The following is a 17,099-nucleotide window of genomic DNA, read 5'->3' on the forward strand; positions in this document are numbered from 1 at the left end:
CTGGCTGCAGCTGCCATAACTTCAAATATGGTTGTTACATGAACAAAATAAACACTCAAAAGGCCACACTCTTGCTATTTATATGAGAAAATGACAAAGAACTAAACAAAGTTTTGATGGTATTCATAAATGCATTTTATTGTTTTTCAATGAACAAAGTCATATTTGCTCTTCCACTGAATTAGTCTGTGACATATCTTTGCTCTAAACTTTGTACAAGATTATTCAGCCCTTAATGAAAACAATATATTTTTTTCTGTATCAGAGAGGATATTTAGTTGACTGATTTGATTTATATTTTGGACTTTACATGTAGCATGTCCAGAGATGCAGTTGAGGCATGTACAGTAATTCCAACCATAAAGTTTGAAGGTAAGGTGATGTGCTGATATACTGAAGCCAAAATTTCACAAATACAAAGAAGAAAGAAAAACTAGATTTGCATTGGAGACACCAGAAAATATAGTACCTTCTATGACACACTATATGGTGGTTTTACGAGTAAAGATTTGGATTCAACAGTTTTATCTTGCAACAGCACAGTGGCACTGAGAATACTGCCAGAAATTCTATGATGCATTTCCTGCACAATACTCAAGAACAGGTAACATTCCAGTCCATTTACTTATGTTCATAATTTGTGCAATATCTTAGAGTGCTGCACTAAAAACAACCATATTGCAAATAAAAGTGATATAATGAAATCACTTCCAGAAGTCTATGGCAAAATATTGACAGTGGAAACATCAAAACTGATAGAATCAATTGATAAATATTTCCAGGCAGTATTTCCTTAGGAGAAAGAAGGCATCTGTTCCCAATGACACTTAGAATGGCACAACATATGATGTGCATTATTTTTGTAAATTTTGGATTTTCAACCTTCTCTGTATGTTCATACTGTTGCAGTGACCAATTCTTACCCATCAATAAATGTCAATTTGCTCTACTGTTAGAACACTTGTTTTAAGTGTCCAGGTACATTCAGTCATTACAGAAACTATTCAAAGGAAAGAGCAGTTCTAAAACTAACAGCTGCTTATAGCATTATTTTGTTTGATAGAAGGTTTCATTTTCATATGTAAAATTAATATTAAAGCAACTATACTCTGTGGTGCAAGTTCTTGTTAACACGGTTTGTCTCCTAAACAAATTCTAAAGTCAAAATATGCCGGTGAACAAATGCATTTAACATTTCATGTATGTGAAGATAGAGCAGAGGTAAGTAAGGAAGTAACTACATGAGGCTACTAAAAAGAAAACCAACCTAATGCATGGTTACTATATTTATCTCGGTACAATCAAAATACATATAAAAAAAACCTCTCACCTGCAGAAAGTGAGTAACACAGAAAAGTTATTAATCATAACTGCACTAGAAACTTACTAAGAGGTGCTACTAGTTGACACCTGAAAACCTTGAAATATCTGAGTCTGTATTTTGTCTCTTGAAACTACTATATCGAGAATAGACATGATTTTGCATTTTATTTTTTGGGACATCCATGAAACGTTCTCAAGCCCAAGATATATTATTCACTACCATCAATATGAGGCAACAGCCTTGCCACAGTGGATACACGGGTTCCCGTCAGATCACCGAAGTTAAGCGCTGTCGGGTGTGGCCGGCACTTGGATGGGTGACCATCAGGGCTGCCATGCACTGTTGCCATTTTTCGGGGTGCACTCAGCCTCGTGATGCCAACTGAGGAGCTACTTGACTGAATAGTAGCAGCTCCGGTCAAGGAAAACCATCATAACGACCGGGAGAGTGGTGTGCTGACCACATGCCCCTCCTATCCGCATCCTCAGCTGAAGATGACACGGCAGTCGGATGGTCCCGATGGGCCACCATCAATATGGATTACAAATACTGAGTTTAGTATAGTTCTCTTCTACGCATGCCATATGAATGATACAGCTCAGATGAAATGACTGAATTTTCCTTGTGCATCCCCTGCCATTGCATGCCTCCAGATTACATTTCGGCTTTTCACTGTGACGAGAAGGCAAATTCTCCATTTGTGACTAAGCCTACTGACTCATTCTGCAGGAGTCTGAGCCTGTTGTTGTCTTCAGATTCTGAGTGCTGCAGAATCATGACATCAGAGGCATGTGTACAGAGTCAAGAGTCTCATGAGGTATGTTTTTCAATAAATGGTTTAATACTTCTTCTTGAGTGTCTAGTCATGGGCTCCTATTTCCTATCCCTAGGTAAGAATCAGTGACAAATCCGAAGTTCTAGCCTTAGTTGGTCACAGGTTCTTTTTCTGTCACTAACTACTTCTTTGTAAAAAGTGGAAAATACCATGTTATACCATGTTTCAGAGTCCACAATACACTGTAAGTACCTCTATAATGGCTGGAGCCAGTTAAAATACAAGTGAAGGCAAGGGCATACAACCTCCAACAGGACCATACCTAGTAAAATAACACGTAAAATACCACAGCGTTCACAAACCAACATTCAATCCAAAGACAGCTTTACGATCTTTATGGCTGAATGACGATCAATTCCTTTATTGCTTTCAATCTGTCCTCTTACTCCATAAAAATATCTGTCTACAATTCTGAAGAATTGACTTATTGGAAAGTCAGAGGTAAACATAGAGAGAGAGAGAGAGAGAGAGAGAGAGAGAGAGAGAGAGAGAGAGAGAGAATACAATAGAATAGAGTAGAACAGAATGGGTAGCTTTGAGGGATGAAGTAGTGAAGGCAGCACAGGATCAAGTAGGTAAAAAGACAAGGGCTAGTAGAAATCCTTGGGTAACAGAAGATATATTGAATTTAATTGATGAAAGGAGAAAATATAAAAATGCAGTAAATGAAGCAGGCAAAAAGGAATACAAACGTCTCAAAAATGAGATCGACAGGAAGTGCAAAATGGCTAAGCAGGGATAGCTAGACGACAAATGTAAGGATGTAGAGGCTTATCTCACTAGGAGTAAGATAGATACTGCCTACAGGAAAATTAAAGAGAGCTTTGGAGAAAAGAGAACCACTTGTATGAATATCAAGAGCTCAGATGGAAACCCAGTTCTAAGCAAAGTAGGGAAAGCAGAAAGGTGGAAGGAGTATATAGAGGGTCTACACAAGGGCGATGTACTTGAGGACAATATTATGGAAATGGAAGAGGATGTAGATGAAGATGAAATGGGAGATACGATACTGCGTGAAGAGTTTGACAGAGCACTGAAAGACCTAAATCGAAACAAGGCCCCAGGAGTAGACAATATTCCATTGGAACTAGTGACTGCCTTGGGAGAGCCAGTCCTGACAAAACTCTACCATCTGGTGAGCAAGATGTATGAGACAGGCGAAATACCCTCAGACTTAAAGAAGAATACAATAATTCCAATCCCAAAGAAAGAAGGTGTTGACAGATGTGAAAATTACCAAACTATCAGTTTAATAAGTCACAGCTGCAAAATACTAATGCGAATTCTTTACAGACGAATGGAAAAACTAGTAGAAGCCAACCTTGGGGAAGATCAGTTTGGATTCCGTAGAAATATCGGAACTCGTGAGGCAATACTGACCCTACGACTTATCTTCGAAGCTAGATTAAGGAAAGGCAAACCTACTTTTCTAGCATTTGTAGACTTAGAGAAAGCATTTCACAATGTTGAGTGGAATACTCTCTTTCAAATTCTGAAGGGGGCAGGGGTAAAATACAGGGAACGAAAAGCTATTTACAATTTGTACAGAAACCAGATGGCAGTTATAAGAGTCGAGAGACATGAAAGGGAAGCAGTGGTTGGGAAGGGAGTGAGTCGGGCTTGTAGCCTCTCCCCGATGTTATTCAATCTCTATATTGAGCAAGCAGTAAAGGAAACAAAAGAAAAATTCAGAGTAGGTATTAAAATCCATGGAGAAGAAATAAAAACTTTGAGGTTCGCCGATGACATTGTAATTCTGTCAGAGACAGCAAAGGACTTGGAAGAGCAGTTGAATCGAATGGATAGTGTCTTGAAAAGAGGATGTAAGATGAACATCAACAGAAGCAAAACGAGGATAATGGAATGTAGTCGAATTAAGTTGGGTGATGCTGAGGGAATTAGATTAGGAAATGAGACACTTAAAGTAGTAAAGGAGTTTTGCTATTTAGGGAGTAAAATAACTGATGATGGTCGAAGTAGAGAGGATATAAAATGTAGTCTGGCAATGGCAAGGAAATCGTTTCTGAAGAAGAGAAATTTGTTAACATCGAGTATAGATTTAAGTGTCAGGAAGTCGTTTCTGAAAGTATTTGTATGGAGTGTAGCCATGTATGGAAGTGAAACATGGAAGATAACTAGTTTGGACAAGAAGAGAATAGAAGCTTTCGAAATGTGGTGCTACAGAAGAATGCTGAAGATTAGATGGGTAGATCACATAACTAATGAGGAAGTATTGAATAGGACTGGGGAGAAGAGAAGTTTGTGGCACAACTTGACTAGAAGAAGGGATCGGTTGGTAGGACATGTTCTGAGGCATCAAGGGATAACCAGTTTAGTATTGGAAGGCAGCATGGAGGGTAAAAATCGTAGAGTGAGACCAAGAGATGAATACACTAAGCAGATTCAGAAGGATGTAGGTTGCAGTAGGTACTGGGAGATGAAGAAGCTTGCACAGGATAGAGTAGCGTGGAGAGCTGCATCAAACCAGTCTCAGGACTGAAGACCACAACAACAAAAGACTAGAATAGAATAACAGAAAGGGAAACGGATCTGGGGGTTATGTATCAGCAATCATAAGCGCTTTTGTGTAGTACCTCTACAGATGGAAGAGTAACACATGAATTATCAAACTAACATTACATAATTGTATTATGTACCAATTATCTGACAAATGACATTAAGGAACTGATTTTTTTCCCCCCACAATAGCTATGAATCAAGCTCCCCAGAAGTTGATGCCAATGTCCTCAGCTATCACTTGCAGCCACCATCTGGATTTTCAAACAGCCAAGAACTGAGTGAAGCTGAATGTGACCGTGACTCCAACCAACTTGCCAAGTTTCTTGCCAGGTAAATTCTGTTTAACTACAAGTTTACATAGCATTCACAATAATAGCAAACAATTGTAGCTTACTGTAAATGAAATATGTTTGATCTGCAATCTTCACAATATGTTATCATACTCACAAAATTTGACCTTGCTTTACAAAAGTATGAAGTGACTATGGGATATTTTGGAAAAACAGATATATTTGCATTAGGAGCTTTCAAGACAATACAAAATTTCAGCCAAAACCAGTTGACATTGATTAGTGGCAAAGTGACTCTTCTGAAACCAATTGTCTAAGTGAGTTTGTTTCATATTTCTTGGTTCTTTGAATTTCAGAGATAATCTATTTAGTTGATTTTTAGAGTTCCATGTATCACAATTTTATTTATTTATTTGTTTTTGCCAGTTATTGTGCATCTTTCTGTCCATGAGTAAAGACCTTTTTTCTCAGGAAGGTGTAGATGTTAGGCACTAAGATCTATGGCCCTTGGTAGTGTAAAAAATGTAGAGCTTTTAGTCAATGCAGTTAAAAGATGTGACCATATATGTCACATATTTTGATACAAACTCACTCATCGAAAACTATATATGAACTATTCACATTCTTGTCAGTTCTGGTGGTCTGGCATAAAGTTTATGCCTGGAAACTGAGATGTCATGAGATCAAATCTTGGTTGGACCATATATTTTTTCAGCCTTTTTTAACCTAGCCTACAACTATTTTAAAAGTTGTCAGAAACAACATAGTTTGGATTCCACATTAAACTGCAGGTCCCCTACCCATTTTCTGGTTGGATGACTCAGGTTAGATAGGGACATGCTGCTAGTTCACTGCTTACTGCACAAATTTCAAGGTATATGAAGAGGAAAACACAGGAAGTTTAATCTGATGTCAAATGTACCAATAACAGAATTTTTGGTGCTTTGAACGATTATTCTGTAACTATTGTTTGTGCTCTTTTGGTTTTAGATAAGGAAAAGCTAAAAATTTTATCAGCATAACAGTAACTGGTTGATAATGGCACTGCCAGGTATTATCTTTAAATCCCAATAAAATGTCCTGGTATCTGGTCACTGGACCTGACGGGATATGTCTACACAGAGTATGTAAAAGACCTTGCTCCTCTTCTAGCATTAGCCTGCAACTGATTCTGGAAGAGTGAAGTGTTTCTGGTGATTGGAGAAGAGTGCAGGACATTCCTATTTTCAAGATGGGTCGCTGCACAAAATCACAAATCTTTAGGTCTATCTTCTTGCTGTCAATACGCTGTAGAATTTTGAAACATGTTTTATGCTACTCACATACCTATAGGTCTATCTTCTTGCTGTCAATATGCTGTAGAATTTTGAAACATGTTCTATGCTACCATAGTTTGACATTTCTGGAGACAAAAAATCTCCCCTGTAGGAATCAATGCAGATTCTGCAAAAAAATGATTACGTGATGCTCGGCTTGCTCTGTTCTCTTTCTATAACACTACTGCACACATGTATTAACAGGGTTCTGTATTTACATTAACAGGAAGCTACTTGTCTTTAAGAGGGTCCGTGTGTTGTGGTATAAGTTCATTTCAGCTCTTAAAATAATAGTCCATGTTAGCCTCACTGCTGGTGAATACAAGTCCCACTATAAACACTACTCTGGTCGCTATGCACTCTCATAGCGGGTGATGTGAACTGACAGATGCCAACTACGACAGTGACTAGGCTAGTGATTGAGAGTAAGCTAGTGACTGAGCCCTCCGGTCGGCGGCAGCAATCTAAATACTTGTGGTTGAGAAGGCATTGGCAGCATGTAGCTTGTGAGTCTGTCTCTGGCCTCCCTTCTGACAGGCGCCCTTGATGCAGCACCTCCTATCAATCTTCTTGCCACACCTTTGCTGACAGGTGTGGTAGTGACAGTTTGCACCAGCATATTCCTTCCCCACGAAATGCCACACAGTTTTCATGTAGCAAAGATGTGAATGACAATGGAGTGGGAGGTAGGATGCTGGATGTAGGGGTGAGCCAGGAGGCAGGATTGTGCAGGATGGTGTACTCCCGACTGTACCCTGCAATCCGGCTTGTAAGCCAACAGGAACATCCTCTGGAAAACATCTCCAGGACTGAGGGCATGTTGTGGGGCAATGGCGGGTCCAGGTCCATTGAGTTGGCGTGCGAAGGTGAGGGCACATAATCCATCTGCTTCTCCTGGGGTGTCCTGGTGACAGCAGTGGGCAGCTGCGAAGGCCACATGGTCCTGGGAGACCTTGAACCTTAGGGTAATAAAAGCAGCAGAATCATGGGGCAAATGGCATTCATGAATTTGGTTCTGGGGGCGGCGCTGCAAAACCATTAGGACCTGCAGTTAAGTACATAAAAGAGTCAATGCATTCCTGGATCATGCCTCTTTCTCAGTACCCATCGTTGCCATAAACCCTGAAAAGAAAAAGATCGCGCAGGCACAAAGCGATACTTGCGGACCACTAGTGGCTCTGGATGCTGTGGTGTGTGTAGCAAGTGTAGCACCATCTGATGGCAGAGACCATGCAGAAGTTCTGCTGGTGATGGTCCGCCTCCTGGGTGGGAGCGATAGGAGGTGACAAAGAGTTGCACCAGCTGTTCCCATGTGTGAGAGGTGTGAAGCTTGGCCATTTGTTCTTTGAAAGTGTGTACTAAGTGTTCTGCTTCCCCATAGGACTGGGGGTGAAACAGAGCACCTGTTAGATGTCAAATGCCATTTCATTCACAAACAGTTCACAAACACGTGAAGTGAACTGTCCGATACAAGCACTTCTGACAACCTATGCAAAACATTGGAATTGTGCTATGTGACGTGGTAGAAGCCATATGCACTGCAAATGGGAACTTGATAAAAGAGTCTACCACTATGAGCCAACAAGTGTTGCAATATGGTCCTGCAAAGACAATGTGCACTCATTGCCATGGCGATTGAGTCTTAGACCAAGCTGAGAATGTCTGTGGGGGAGCAGTTTGGTTTTCCATGCATGTGTGACACTGTGACATCATCTGTTCAATGTAAGCATCCATGCCCTACAAAGTACAGTGCAGTTGTGCTAACTGTGCGAACAATTCCCCAATGTCCTTGATGGAGCAATCGCAACACATTCTTTTGCAACACTTTGGGAATAAGCACACAAGATTGTCCACTGTCATTTTGAACTAGAATCACACATCTACATCTACATCTACATCCACATTTATACTCCGCAAGCCACCCAACGGTGTGTGGCGGAGGGCACTTTACGTGCCACTGTCATTACTTCCCTTTCCTGTTCCAGTCGCTTATGGTTCGCGGGAAGAACAACTGTCTGAAAGCCTCTGTGCGCGCTCTAATCTCTCTAATTTTACATTCGTGATCTCCTTGGGAGATATAAGTAGGGGGAAGCAATATATTCGATACCTCATCCAGAAACGCACCCTCTCGAAACCTGGCGAGCAAGCTACACCGCGATGCAGAGCGCCTCTCTTGCAGAGTCTGCCACTTGAGTTTGTTAAACATCTCCGTAACGCTATCACGGTTACCAAATAACCCTGGGACCCGATCTGGTACGGATCCCACAATGATGAGCAATACTCAAGTACAGGTCGAACGAGTGTTTTGTAAGCCTTCTCCTTTGTTGATGGACTACATTTTCTAAGGACTCTCCCAATGAATTTCAACCTGGTACCCGCCTTACCAACAATTAATTTTATATGATCATTCCACTTCAAATCGGTCCGCACGCATACTCCCAGATATTTTACAGAAGTAACTGCTACCAGTGTTTGTTCCACTATCATATAATCATACAATAAAGGATCCTTCTTTCTATGTATTCGCAATACATTACATTTGTCTATGTTAAGGGTCAGTTGCCACTCCCTGCACCAAGTGCCTATCCGCTGCAGATCTTCCTGCATTTCGCTACAATTTTCTAATGCTGCAACTTCTCTGTATACTACAGCATCATCCACGAAAAGCCGCATGGGACTTCCGACACTATCTACTGAGTCATTTATATATATTGTGAAAAGCAATGGTCCCATAACACTCCCCTGTGGCACGCCAGAGGTTACTTTAACGTCTGTAGACGTCTCTCCATTGATAACAACATGCTGTATTCTGTTTGCTAAAAACTCTTCAATCCAGCCACACAGCTGGTCTGATATTCTGTAGTACAGTGCGGAACTGTATCGAACGCCTTCCGGAAGTCAAGAAAAATAGCATCTACCTGGGAGCCTGTATCTAATATTTTCTGGGTCTCATGAACAAATAAAGTGAGTTGGGTCTCACACGATCGCTGTTTCCGGAATCCATGTTGATTCCTACATAGTAGATTCTGGGTTTCCAAAAACGACATGATACTCGAGCAAAACACATGTTCTAAAATTCTACAACAGATCGACGTCAGAGATATAGGTCTATAGTTTTGCGCATCTGCTCGACGACCCTTCTTGAAGACTGGGACTACCTGTGCTCTTTTCCAATCATTTGGAACCTTCCGTTCCTCTAGAGACTTTCGGTACACGGCTGTTAGAAGGGGGGCAAGTTCTTTCGCGTACTCTGTGTAGAATCGAATTGGTATCCCATCAGGTCCAGTGGACTTTCCTCTATTGAGTGATTCCAGTTGCTTTTCTATTCCTTGGACACTTATTTCGATGTCAGCCATTTTTTCGTTTGTGCGAGGATTTAGAGAAGGAACTGCAGTGCGGTCTTCTTCTGTGAAACAGCTTTGGAAAAAGGTGTTTAGTATTTCAGCTTTACGCGTGTCATCCTCTGTTTCAATGCCATCATCATCCCGGAGTGTCTGGATACGCTGTTTCGAGCCACTTACTGATTTAACGTAAGACTAGAACTTCCTAGGATTTTCTGTCAAGTCGGTACATAGAATTTTACTTTCGAATTCACTGAACGCTTCACGCATAGCCCTCCTTACGCTAACTTTGACATCGTTTAGCTTCTGTTTGTCTGAGAGGTTTTGGCTGCGTTTAAACTTGGAGTGAAGCTCTCTTTGCTTTCGCAGTAGTTTCCTAACTTTGTTGTTGTACCACGGTGGGTTTTTCCCGTCCCTCACAGTTTTACTCGGCACGTACCTGTCTAAAACGCATTTTACGATTGCCTTGAACTTTTTCTATAAACACTCAACATTGTCAGTGTCGGAACAGAAATTTTCGTTTTGATCTGTTAGGTAGTCTGAAATCTGCCTTCTATTACTCTTGCTAAACAGATAAACCTTCCTCCCTTTTTTTATATTCCTATTAAGTTCCACATTCAGGGATGCTGCAACGGCCTTATGATCACTGATTCCCTGTTCTGCACTTAAAGAGTCGAAAAGTTCGGGTCTGTTTGTTATCAGTAGGTCCAAGATGTTATCTCCACGAGTCGGTTCTCTGTTTAATTGCTCGAGGTAATTTTCGGATAGTGGACTCAGTATAATGTCACTCGATGCTCTGTCCCTACCACCCGTCCTAAACATCTGAGTGTCCCAGTCTATATCTGGTAAATTGAAATCTCCACCTAAGACTATAACATGCTGAGAAAATTTATGTGAAATGTATTCCAAATTTTCTCTCAGTTGTTCAGCCACTAATGCTGCTGAGTCGGGAGGTCGGTAAAAGGAGCCAATTATTAACCTAGCTCGGTTGTTGAGTGTAACCTCCACCCATAATAATTCACAGGAACTATCCACTTCTACTTCACTACAGGATAAGCTACTACTAACAGCGGCGAACACTCCACCACCAGTTGCATGCACTCTATCCTTTCTAAACACCGTCTGTACCTTTGTAAAAATTTCGGCAGAATTTATCTCTGGCTTCAGCCAGCTTTCTGTACCTATAACGATTTCAGCTTCGGTGTAGTCTATCAGCACTTGAAGTTCCGGTACTTTACCAACGCAGCTTCGACAGTTTACAATTACAATACCGATTGCTGCTTGGTACCCGCATGTCCTGACTTTGCCCCGCACCCGTTGAGGCTGTTGCCCTTTCTGTACTTGCCCAAGGCCATCTAACCTAAGAAACCGCCCAGCCCATGCCACACAACCCCTGCTACCCGTGTAGCCACTTGTTGCGTGTAGTGGACTCCTGACCTATACAGCAGAACCCGAAACCCCACCACCCTATGGCGCAAGTCAAGGAATCTGCAGCCCACACGGTCGCAGAACCGTCTCAGCCTCTGATTCAGACCCTCCACTCGGCTCTGTACCAAAGGTCCGCCGTCAGTCCTGTCGACGATGCTGCAGACGGTGAGCTCTGCTTTCATCCCACTAGCGAGACTGGCAGTCTTCACCAAATCAGATAGCCGCCGGAAGCCAGAGAGGATTTCCTCGGATCCATAGCGACACACATCATTGGTGCCGATACGAGCGACCACCTGCGAATGGGTGCACCCTGTACCCTTCATGGCATCCGGAAGGACCCTTCCCACATCTGGAATGACTCCCCCCTGTATGCACACGGAGTGCACATTGGTTTTCTTCCCCTCTCTTGCTGCCATATCCCTAAGGGGCCCCATTACCCGCCTGACGTTGGAGCTCCCAACTACCAGTAAGCCCACCCTCTGCGACCGCCCCGATCTTGCAGACTGAGGGGCAACCTCTGGAACAGGACAAACAGTCATGTCAGGCCGAAGATCAGTATCAGCCTGAGACAGAGCCTGAAACCGGTTCGTCAGACAAACTGGAGAGGCCTTCCGTTCAGCCCTCCGGAATGTCTTTCGCCCCCTGCCACACCTTGAGACGACCTCCCATTCTACCACCAGTGAGGGATCAGCCTCAATGCGGGCAGTATCCCGGGCAACCACAGTCATAGTCCGATCGGGGGATGCGTGGGATGAGCTGGCCATCCCCGACAAACCCCCATCCGGAACCCCACAGTGATGCCCCTTGGCAACAGCCTCAAGCTGTGTGACCGAAGCCAACACTGCCTGAAGCTGGGAGTGAAGGGATGCCAACTCAGCCTGCATCCGAACACAGCAGTTGCAGTCCCTATCCATGCTAAAAACTGTTGTGCAAAAAACGTCTGAACTAATCTACAGAGAGCGCAAACAAATCGACACAAAATTTAAACGGTTATTAAAATACAAGATTGCCTAGTAAATGCAGTAATGCTGCTACTTGCGCACTGCTGACACACTGCTCGGCGGCGGAAGGAGACTACGCGATTTTACACTATTCAGGTACGAAAATGCGATGCTACAACTCTCAAATACTATAATATGCCCGAAATTTATGAATTAGACAATGCAAGTACCAAAAACACGCAAAGAAATTAAGAATTAAACTATGTAACAAATGAGTGAGCTAGGAGTATACGACTTGCTGCTGCAGCTGCTTATCCAACGGCGGCAGGGAGCACACTGACTGTGACCAACCGACACTGGCCGTTCAAAACAAAAACAGAAGACAAACGACTACGTGAATTTACACTATTCAGGTACTAAAACGCGATGCTACAACTCTCAAATACTATAATATGCCCGAAATTTATGAATTAGACAATGCAAGTACCAAAAACACCTTGTTGAACTGAAAGGTTATGTCGACTTGCAAAATATCAGTACACAACTGAGTTCAGGATACTGTTCAATGAACAAGGCCAAGACATGTGAATGTAATGCACCAAAACCTTGAGATCTGGGTCTGCTTCCGTGGCTTATGCAATTTTTCTGTAATGCAAGAGAAAAGATTCCAGCAATTCAGAGTCCTGTACATTGATGCAGCAGATGCATCAAAATCAGAGCCTGGGCCAATCAGAAGGTGAGACTGGGCGTTTGCATTGCCATGCTTTGCTGTAGGTCTATATAAAATTTCATACTGATACTGCGAAAGCAACAGAGCCCAATGTCGCAATTTTTGAGCAGAGCGAGTAGGAAGTGGCACCTGTTTCTAACTGAAAGTTCACATGATGGCCAGTAATTTGTAATGAGACACATAGTTTGTTAGAATGTCATTGCACAGCACTAGGGTGAGGAGGAGGCACCGCCATAATCTTACTTTCATCAGAATATGTTGTAGGTTTTGGAAACAGCGTTCACTGCATGTGCATGAGCATTTTTTTCTGGGGTATGGGAAAAATTGGTGGTTTTGTACTGTTGCGAACAGACTGGTTGGACATGGCCTTTTTTCCACACGTGTAACATGTTGTGTTACATGACTGGCAATCCTGTCTTTCATGGCAAGCAAAACATCTAGGGCAAGACTTCACTAAATTCACAGGTCTGTTTATATGTCTACATTGCTGTCCGCGTGGCTGTGTATGCGCTCTTTGTTGTGTTGTGGCTGCTTGGGGCGATCACGAGCAAGAGGTGACTCGACCCAACAAATCGGGGCCTGATCAAACTTATCAGCCACTATGACACCTGAATCATATTGCCCTAAGATCTGCAATACTTGAGGAAGTGATGGATCATGCTCTAAGATTTGCAATACTTGAGGAAGTGATGGATCACAGTACTTTAGGATCTGTTCCCATATTCTACTATCTGGGTCTAATCATTAAATTGCTGTAGAAATTGCCACAAATTTACTTAAATTTACACTTCCTAGTCATGCTCGTTAGTTCTGTGTACCACTGGCGGTACATCTGTTCTGGCTTTTTCGGTAAGCAAAAGAACTATCTGGCTGCAGTTACTTGGACTTGCTGGTCATAGTACTGAGTTAATGCAGTGATTACTTGGTCATAGCTGATTTCATCCGGAGAGGTGGTTGGGAATAGTTTTCATATTGATTTGAACTCTGGGGACCCTGCAATCAAAAGAAAGTATTGTAGCCTTACAGCACCTTGAAAACGATGAACTAGACAGTGTGCTTTGAACTGAGTTAGTTATTCAAGCCACTCCTCTTCTGTGTTGTTAAAATGCTGGAACATTGGTATGCTGGTCGGCAGCACTTGCTGGGCCGGTTGGTTGGTTGTGCGGCCAACGCAGCTTGTGCAGCCAGTAGCTGTTGTACTGTCGTCAGCAGGGTAGCAATTTGTTGGTTCTGAAACCAAAAAACTTGTGTTAGGTCCATCACATTGGTCATTGTGGCTAAGGCAAGGGGGCAGAGGGTTGGGCAGGGTGGGGGGGGGGGGAGGGGGGGAGGGGGGGGGGGTAGCCATTGTTTACACAAATAAGTTATAGCAAAAAAGCAAGCAAAGCATCTGAAAAGAGAAATTTGGTTAGTTATGGAGCTCCCCTCCTGGAATATATGCAAGAACACAACAAATCAGCAAACACTTGAACATGGGCACCCCTGCAAGCAAAATCTTTGGCCAAGTTGGTTAACTTCGATTGGCACAGAATTTTCCTCATTGCCACTGTAGTGTCCTTGTTGCTACTGTTGTGTCCTCTTCGACAATGTAGAGTCTTGTACCATAGAAATCAAAGGAGAGGCTGTTCTTTGGTGGCCAGTATCCCCTTTCTACAACACAACTGCACACATGTATTAACAGGGTTCTTCATTTACATTTACAGGAAGCTACTTATGTTTAAGAGAGTCCATGTGTTGTGATACGAGCTCCTCAAATAATAGTCCATGTTAGCCTCACTGCTGGTGAAGTACATGTCCCACTATAAACAATACTCCTGACGCTATACACTTTTGTAGCCAGTGATGTGAACTGACAGATGTCACCTAGGATAGTGACTGAGCTAGTGACTGAGACTGAGCCCTCTGGTCAGTGGCAGTGATCTAAATACTTGCGGTCAAGAGAGCATTGGTGGTGCATTGGTTGTGAGTCTGTCTTTGGCCTCTCTACTGATTGGTCCAGTGAATATTATTGATCTTCTTGCTACATCTTTGCCGACCAGTGTGTTGGTGGCAGCTTATGCCAGCACACTTTCCCCAACAGTTTTTACCCTCTACAGCTCCCTCTAGTACTATGGGAGTGGCGTGTACATAGTTCTGTGTAGTCAGCGTGTACACAACTTTCCCACTAGAGCGCGCTCCACTAAGCACAACAGCGCAGGCGCAGCGCTCGTCCGTCTTTGCACTACGAGATGGCGTTGCCTTAGAGACAGACCAAATTTTGCTTCCGCCGAGCTGCGTATTGATATGTAACACAGCCAATGAGATTGCTGCTAACGTAGAACCTTTTCTCCTTGCGGATCACGCAGTGATACCTGAACGTGCGAGGTATTATAACAAGTGTACAGACCTTCAATTAGTCAATCTGCATTAGTTTGCACCAGTCTGTAAGAGTCTGCATTAGTCTGTACCAGTTTATAGTCAAGTTTCAGTTTGCGCCTAATAAGATTATCGTATTCCTGTACATAGCCATGAAGATAAATGTATAGACACTTTGTCAAGTATCAGAGATATGTGAGAATAAGATTAATGTACAAAGACCAAAGGAACTTCAGATTGTCAATTGTAAATAGCATCCATAATCAAGTTAAGTAATTTTATGCTTTTTATTATTTTAATAAATGTGTGTGAAAATTAATCAAGCTCTGTTTAAAGTTAGTCACCATCAATCTGCTACTCTAAGCGTGCAAGTGGCATTTCTATCGTCTGAACTAATGGCAGAAGATAAACATGCCACAATAAGACCATGAGACATATTGCTGATACTCGCCTACTTCGTTAGAGTGACAAGTCAAATAATCTGATGGTGTGTGTAGCGAAGGTCTTACAGTACGCACACCACAGGAAGTTATTCCATATCCTACCATCCTGCCCTATCTTTTTGTCAGTGTTCTCCATATGTTCCTTTCCTTGCTGATTCTTCCAAGAACCTCTTCATTTATTATCTTATAAATCTACCTCATTTTCAACACCCTTCTACAGCATCACATCTCAGATGTCTTAATTCTCTTCTTTTCCTGTTCTCTAACAATTTGCTTCCTATACTTTGCCCCTGCTACCTTCAGAATTTCAAATAAATATTATAAATGGTGGTATGACTTCATTTTTCTGGAATCTGAGCTTATCTTTCACCAGGTCAATTTCTATAAGCCATTTATAAATAATTCTTGTTGTAATTCTGGAACCACCATTTATTAATCTGATGATTTGGTAATATTCACATCTGTCAGAACCTCCCTGCCTTTGTGCTAGGGCTATTGCATTCTTCTTGCAGTCACAGTGTATGTTGCCTGTCTCCTAAATCCTCCATACTATACGGAACTGTTTTCTGATGGTTCATCCTCCAATGACCTCGATAATTAAAAAGGTGTGTTTTCTACTTCTGATACTTGTTTCAACTTATGTCTTTCTGTACTGTTTCACATACCTCATCTCATATTTTTCTATTTCCTCTTCCCTTTCCATAATATAGTCTTGAAAATCACTTACATGTTTTTCTCCTTTTGGCAATTGAAGAGAAATGGGATCCAATCTTGTTTGGCCATGAAGATTCATTTTACTGAAAGAACTGGTGAATGGTGACAAAATTCATTATGGTTTCAATAAACATATTTCCTTTTGTTGCAGATTTCATCAACAGAAGGAAGAGGAGAGATTGCAGTATACTATTCATGTCTGATATGCCCTGCTCTTCACTGGCCTACTGTAAATGACATTTTCACTGTGACACTGTCCCACTAAATGTGTACTTCAGTCTCCTGGACTCAAGATCAGCAGCATTATGAATGCCTTCAAAGGCTGATAAATATAAAACATGTATCATCAACAATCTGCGTGGATGTGGTTGAAATAGCCATGCTGCCATTTAATTGAGTAATATTTTCTTAAGATATTTTTTGATCAAAATACATGTGATTAATATATTTTAAAAATATTGCACTATGAACTTCAAAAACAATCATGAAGCTCAGTTATACAGAGCATCAAGATTGATTAGTGCCAAAATTTTATGACTGTTCTATCACTTCTATGTAAGAAGATTAACAATATATTCATATTGTACAGTTCTTGTCATATTTTCAAATGTACAAATTTTTGTAAAAAAGATGAGTGTAAAAGTGTTGGGCATAGTCCCAATATTATACTTTTTTATACTAATGTTTGTTATTTCTGGTATAGTGCACAATAATAAATAAGAGGTAAAATTAATAAGAACACATTTTAATGCAGCTCAAATGAATTTTGCAATGACAGCACTGACAAGAAGAAAATGATGAGTTTTTTAATTAATTCATAAAAAATGTAAAAAATAATGTGTCATTATTACCTTTAATGAGA

General features: G+C 41.6%; 1 protein-coding gene and 1 pseudogene across 1 annotated transcript in view; both read left to right on the top strand.

The window, feature by feature from the left end:
* Positions 1–16,768, top strand: part of LOC126456738 (Down syndrome cell adhesion molecule-like protein Dscam2) — a 427,689-nt gene extending 410,921 nt beyond the window's left edge. Inside the window, exons 35-36 of the mRNA XM_050092487.1 lie at positions 4,869–5,009; positions 16,389–16,768. Of these exons, the coding sequence (XP_049948444.1) occupies positions 4,869–5,009; positions 16,389–16,440 (193 nt within the window). The 3' untranslated portion in view covers positions 16,441–16,768. The remainder of the gene's footprint in view (positions 1–4,868; positions 5,010–16,388) is intronic.
* On the top strand, positions 1,555–1,672 carry LOC126420089 (5S ribosomal RNA; annotated as a pseudogene).
* Positions 16,769–17,099: the final 331 nt, after the last annotated feature.

Source organism: Schistocerca serialis, chromosome 1, assembly GCF_023864345.2.
Source record: "Schistocerca serialis cubense isolate TAMUIC-IGC-003099 chromosome 1, iqSchSeri2.2, whole genome shotgun sequence".
Lineage (NCBI taxonomy): Eukaryota > Metazoa > Arthropoda > Insecta > Orthoptera > Acrididae > Schistocerca > Schistocerca serialis.